This window comes from Populus trichocarpa, chromosome 1 (assembly GCF_000002775.5).
Source record: "Populus trichocarpa isolate Nisqually-1 chromosome 1, P.trichocarpa_v4.1, whole genome shotgun sequence".
Classification (NCBI taxonomy): domain Eukaryota; kingdom Viridiplantae; phylum Streptophyta; class Magnoliopsida; order Malpighiales; family Salicaceae; genus Populus; species Populus trichocarpa.
In genome coordinates, this window is record NC_037285.2 from 38,363,048 (window position 1) to 38,369,768 (window position 6,721).

Here is a 6,721-nt window from a genome sequence, read left to right on the forward strand (position 1 = left end):
CTGTGTAATCTTCAATCCATTTGTTTTATGCCTAGCTGATTAGCTTCTCTTCCTTTGTTTTTTAACCTCTGGGGCCCTTGTGTGTTGATAATATGTATATATAGTGTTTTGATGTGTTTCATATATTGAACTGAACTGAACTGAACTGAACTGAGAGGTCTGTTTTGGTACCATTCATATATTTGTTCGTTTGGTCATGATACAAGGAAATGGAACACAAGGAAGGCACTTAAAAACCAAGGCAGATGCCTTTATTAAGCATCGTGTATTTCACAAATCTTACCGGAACAGTTAGCTAGCTTATGATCTTGGTTTTTGATGCTGAGGAAGGAGGGAATTCTCTGTTTGATGGTCGGTTTCTGCGGCCTGGAGACTTGTTGGAGCTACCAATCCATGGTCGTTGATCGTGCTTCGTTTGTGGCATGCAAATTCTGCTAAATGGAATGGTAAATCAAAACCTATTTGCCCTTGTAACCTCTGCTAGATGCCTAAACCGTGTGAATGAAAAGGAATTAGGAAATGGAAGGTTGCTAATGAGTTTACTATGGCAGCAACTCGTTGTTTTTCAATCATTTCTTTCTCCTCTTTTTATCTTCAAATTAACAGAAAACTAGAAGGGATGATGATGCTGTGCATCCCCTCACGAGACAGTTTTACAGTTTTTTTTTTGTTTTTTGTTTTTTTTTGCTTTTCTAAATCTATGTCCATTTCTATAATTTTATATTTTTTAATATGATTTTAGAAATTAAATTTTATGATTTGTTGTGATTTATTTTCCATGTAATTACCTAAATCTCATTATCTGCACTCCTAATCTAGTGATCTTTCTATAAATCCATCACTCTTTATGTCAACGTAGCTAAGTCAACATTTGACTTTTTATAGTTATTGCATTAATGTGTCATCCACACATCATATGCAAAGATTTAAATTTATTAAATTTGGGATTGCTAAATCTAAGTTATTAAATTTAGTCAATTCATCCATGGAATTTGTGATTTAAATTTCAAGAAAAAAATAACATCCTAAAATAAACCTAATTAACTTGACAAAATGATTAGATCTTGATCAAATCAATAACACATATTTTTGTTAAGAAACGAAACAACATTATTTATTAAAAATAATGATGGACTCAGTGACCTATAACTTGATATAAGAACTCGATAATCCAGGCTCTTTACGATGTGAATTACGAATTGAAAGTCTTCCGGTATCAAAGAATTAAAAATTTATACCCGAGTCTAAAAAGATAATTAAAAAAAAAATGTCAAATTTGCCATGCTATATGCAAATTAATGCTCCACTTCGGCAGTGGAAGTTGAACATGGTCTTTTTTCTTTTTAGCTAATAAAAAAATTGAATGAAAGAATGGGAAAAAAAAATCAGGTTTTAAGTGGTGGAGGGCACATGTGTTTACCTTCTAATAGTGCTTTGATTTGAACTATGGACTATATCTTTAATAATCAATGTTTGCTGAGTAATCATTTAAAAATGTAAGACAATATAAAAAATAATAGTGTTTTAAATTAGGAAGAGAGATGTGTTTAAATGACTGAATAGCCCCTACAGCTTACAAAACTAATTAATCCAATCATGTAGTATAAAAGATAATTAATCAAACCCTTCACAAGCATTGACCCTTCTCAATTTAATAGTTATTTTCTTATATTAAAAAAATTGTTTTCTTTCTACATCAAAACCTTGCATGGAGCGGAGGAGCAAGAAAATAAAATTAAGAGGGCCAAGATTTTAATTATTTAATATTTAAACTAAAAATATAAATATTATCAACGGAGGGGCTGGAAAAACAATTTTCTTGCAGGGACGCCCCTGCCTCCGCCCTTGCATCTTATCTACTTCTCTTTTCCTATTTTATTATTTGCAAAGGAAAACGTCAAGGATTAAATATAAAGTTTCTAGAAATACGAGGACTAATTAAATTAGTTTTGCTATCCTGTAAGATAGGGCTACACTTCAATGAAAGGGATGCACTAAATGAAGAGTCACAATCCAAATGGGTCGGTGACTCACGTCATTGTCCACATTTATTCACTAATTTTAAATTAAGTTTTTATATATATATTTTTTTATCGTTTTAATATGTTAATATTAAAAATAATTTTTTTAAAATAAAAATAAAATTATTTTAATATATTTTTAAATAAAAAACATTTTAAAAAATAACTATTATTGTACAATTTAATAAATTAGAGTATTTATTTAAAATTCAAAATATGACACATCTTTTAACTATCCTATCTTTTTTTTTTTAGTTTAACGTGGGTGTCCGGGCCAGCTTGCCGGCACCTCGACTAATCCCACGGGCCCTGAAGTTAACGACCATGTAAGCCTCCAGTGACCATTATATGAGCAACCACAAGGCTCGAACCTGACACCATAAAAAAAACAAACCTCTTGATCCCAAATTTTTACCGCTGGACCACCACCTAGATGGTTACTATCCTATCTTTTTTAGTTGCCTATACGGCAGGTTACTCTATCAAGTCTCAAGTTTCATGCAGGAGAAGGCATGTAACGTGCATTACCTTTTTGAATTATTATATTACTATTATTTATAAGAAAATCATTGCAAGTTCTTGAACAAAAGCAACTCCTTCAAAATATTATTTTATTAAATATTTTCTTGAATAACTAACATAAATTATTATGTATGCACCAACTATCAAGCACGTGTTGGATAAATTCTCTTGGAAAACAAAATACAGAAAAATTTATGTATATTATAAAAATAAAAACAAAAATATTAAGAAGTTTATTCGATTTGGGGTAAAATAATTTTTTTTAAAATAAAATAATAAATTTATAGGTGTTATTAACATGTTTTTAACTTTGAGTAAGAAATACAATTTTGAGTCAAAAAGTCGATACTTATATATAATAAAATAAAATAAAAATTATATACTTTAATAAAAACATGTAAGATCTCAAGTTAATTTTTTTAATACAATAAAAAATAAAATAATATTGCAATTACTATAATAAAATACCCTTTTTCTTTTAAGAGTGGGATAAAAAAAACAGAACAGAAACTCAAATCAAATCGAATATATTTTTATTTTTTTAATATATTAGAATACTAACCAAAAGTAATTTTATGAATTTGTTTTAATAAATTGCTATTTAGACAGTTTGAAAGAGAATCCACGTCAGAGACAACCACGTGCGAGATACGAAATCAACGGTGGAATTCCATCAGCACTTACACAGCACTTATCGAGAAAAAGCGGTCTAGAGCCACCCACGTGTCACGAACGATAGACCTTATTTAACCCCTGAATTCCATCCAACGGACCCAACTCATTCACTCCCAAAAATTCCTTGAAATAAGCAAAGCATCCAAGTTTTTTTTTTTTTTCTTTTTTCTCTCTGCTTATTTCCACACCCTAATTTTGTTTTTTGTTTTGGTCTTACGTTCATCTTCTCTACTTTCTAGCTCTGAATTTGGAACTGAGTTCTTTAATAATAATAATATTGCATGCTTTCTCTTCACCAAACACTCAATTTCCTGTTATTTTTTCGATTTCTACACTTGAGAAAAAAAAAGATCTGTTCGATACTCTCTGTTCTTGATCATTGAGTGGTGTTTATCCATCCAAACTTCCCCATGCACCCAATCTCCAATCCCTCCACCGTCAATTCTAATTCACTTCTGTACCTAGCTACTCTAGGGTCAAAGCCACTCTCTCCACCAGCTTAAATACTTGGTAAAAAAAAACATAGAGTACGTACCCTTTATCCCTAGCTAGCGAAGTGATTATTAGCTAATCTTGAGTTGATCATGGCGGACTCAGACAACGACTCTGGAGGACAAAACCCCACAAGCACCAACGAGCTGTTTTCCCCAAGAGAGATGGACCGTTTCTTGCCGGTGGCCAACGTCAGTAGGATCATGAAGAAAGCACTGCCAGCAAACGCTAAGATCTCCAAAGAAGCCAAAGAGACAGTACAAGAATGCGTGTCCGAGTTCATCAGCTTCATCACAGGAGAGGCCTCTGACAAGTGCCAGAGAGAGAAGAGAAAGACGATCAACGGCGATGATCTCTTGTGGGCCATGACGACCCTGGGCTTTGAGGAATACGTGGAGCCGCTCAAGGTTTATTTGCAGAGGTTTAGAGAGATGGAGGGGGAGAAGAATACCGTGGCGCGTGACAGGGACGCTCCTTCTAATGGGAGTGGGCCTGGAGCGGAGGGGTTTAGTGGGTACGTGTACGGCTCTGGTGCAGGGTTTTTTAATCAGGTGGGTGGTGGTGGGGCTGGAGATAGCTTGGGTAGGCTCAGATAGTGGTTGATTTAATGATGGGCCTAACAATCATGGACTTTGAGGTTGCTTCCTGCCCAATTGATTATTCACGATGATGATGATGATAAGGTGATTGAGGGTGAAAGACGATGAATCAATTGTCGTAATCATGTATACGTGTATGGTTCTGATGGGCTACATCGAACAGCTGTGAATGGTGGGCCTGATAAATTTGGGTGTAGGCCCAGATAATTATATTGTTGATGATGTGTTATTTATTGCACAGCAATATCACTATACCTAATTACACTATTTTGATGGAACTTACTTTCCACTCAATTCACTATAGCAATCACCGGGACCCTTTTTTTTTTTTTTAGATTTCTCCTAATTAGTAACGGTCGTGGCAAAGGTTTTTACTATTTTTTTAAAGTAAATCTCATTAATCTCACGAGCCATGAAATTAACGATTATGTATGCCTCTAATGACCTTAAAATTTATGAAACTCGAATTGATGATCTCTATAAAGTAAATTTAGGATCTCAACCAGTTAAACCACACCCCGTAAGATTTCTAATTTCTTGGTATTCTTCATCGTGTTAGCAACATTAAATTTGATATAGATAAGAATTATTTTTTAAAATATTTTTTTTGAAATATATTAAAATAATATATATATATATATATTTATTTATTTTTTAAAATTTATTTTTTAAAATTTATTTTTAATATTAACAAGTTAAAACAATCTAAAATATTTTAATAATATTCATGATAATCTATAGGATAAGAAGAAACCTCCGAGTGAGACGGTCACATCATTTTTCATCACTAATAAGATATGGGTGCACACATAATCATCGTCGTCGTCATCATCATCAACCTGTTCTTATCTCGTAGCCCCAAGAGGAAAGATGTGATCATGATCCTTGACATTATTTTGATACAGAGGGCCACATGTCTGGATATATGGTATTGCATTAAGAAGAAGGCATTGAGGTTGACTTGCTTTTATGGTGTATACACGCTCATTTGACATCGTGAATTTGAAGGAACATATTGGTAGAAACTTGCATTACTGCGTTTTGTTTTGTCTAAGAGCTCGAAAACTATCCTTCGAGGAATCTTTTCTCCTGAGAAAAGAAGTGCTAACAAGGTGAGAAATCATTGGGAACTTGTATTTGGATCTGTGCATAAATCTATTCCTTCTTCTTCTCTGAATTTTCTTTTGAAGTGTCAGGATAAAGTAGGATTTGCCGTCATGTCGAGACACAGCATTTGGAGCATGTTTTGCCTATCCAAAAATCGGCTCAAGCCCATTGTGGATTATGCGATGTCGCGTTGGAGCATGATCTGATATGCTGCAGTCTATGGGCAGCCCATCATGCTCCAACGCGACAAGATGATGATGCTCCATCAAAACCTGGGGATTTTCAAGGACCCTCTACCCCAGCACGGCCCTGTTGCTTCGACAAACCCATATGCCTCATCTCCACAGTAAATTTCAACTCCTGTTACTAAGATTAACCCGTAGACATTAAAATGAACTTTCTATTATATGGGATGATCAAACACTTTTTTTTTTTAAAAAAAAAATGATTTTTTCTTTTTTTTTACATCCAGAAACTGAAATATGATAAAAATAAAGTTAGAACTAAAATATAAAAATTTAAAACAATAAGGATCAAATAATATATAAATGAAGACTTCAGGGATCAAACATAGATTTTTTGCACACTTTGAACAATAATAACAAAAACTATTGTGTTTTCATATGTTAATTTTATTCTTGTTATCTTAATTTTGCTAGCTATAACCTAAAATTCTATTTTTTATGGAATGTTTTTGTTTATGAGATGAGGGGGTGTTTGAAAGCGTAGCAGCAGTTGCTTTTCAAAATGGATTAGAACTCTTCAAGCATGGTTGATTTCAATGTTCATGTTCATGATCAATTTCAAATTCTTTTTCCTTGTTTAAATATGAACAATTACTATTCTTATCTAGTTGATATGTAAATGTTTATTTTTAGTATAAATAAACATCTATTGAATGAAAATGCATGTCGACAAAATAGCAAGTAAAAACATATAAAAAGAAAATGAGCATAACATTACAAGCAAGTGTAAATAAGATAAGGTATAATTTTTGAAATTCAAATCAAATCAATGTTGTTGCTAAATTCAATTTTTGAATAAATTTAATTAAAATTAACCATATAATATCTTAAACATGAATTTTTTTTTTTGAAAAAGTGGGTTTTACAAAAAGTTTGAATTGCAAGAAAAAATAACAACACACTACATAACTTATTTCATTAAAACCAACAGTTATATCTCGAATTGACCATTCACATCAATTTGTAAATCCCATCCACCAAACCTCATTGTAAGGTATTCAACACCAATCTTATTTTGCCTTAATTATCCAAGTTCTTTAGGAATTTAGCACATTAAAAA

General features: G+C 32.5%; 1 protein-coding gene across 1 annotated transcript; it reads left to right on the top strand.

Annotated features, from left to right (window-relative positions):
* The first annotated feature begins 3,335 nt into the window (after positions 1 to 3,335).
* Positions 3,336 to 4,587, top strand: LOC7487543 (nuclear transcription factor Y subunit B-3). Its single transcript, XM_002298831.4, has one exon. It carries the CDS (start codon positions 3,803 to 3,805, stop codon positions 4,304 to 4,306), a length of 504 nt encoding a protein of 167 aa, XP_002298867.3. The 5' UTR covers positions 3,336 to 3,802; the 3' UTR covers positions 4,307 to 4,587.
* The last annotated feature ends 2,134 nt before the right edge of the window (positions 4,588 to 6,721 follow it).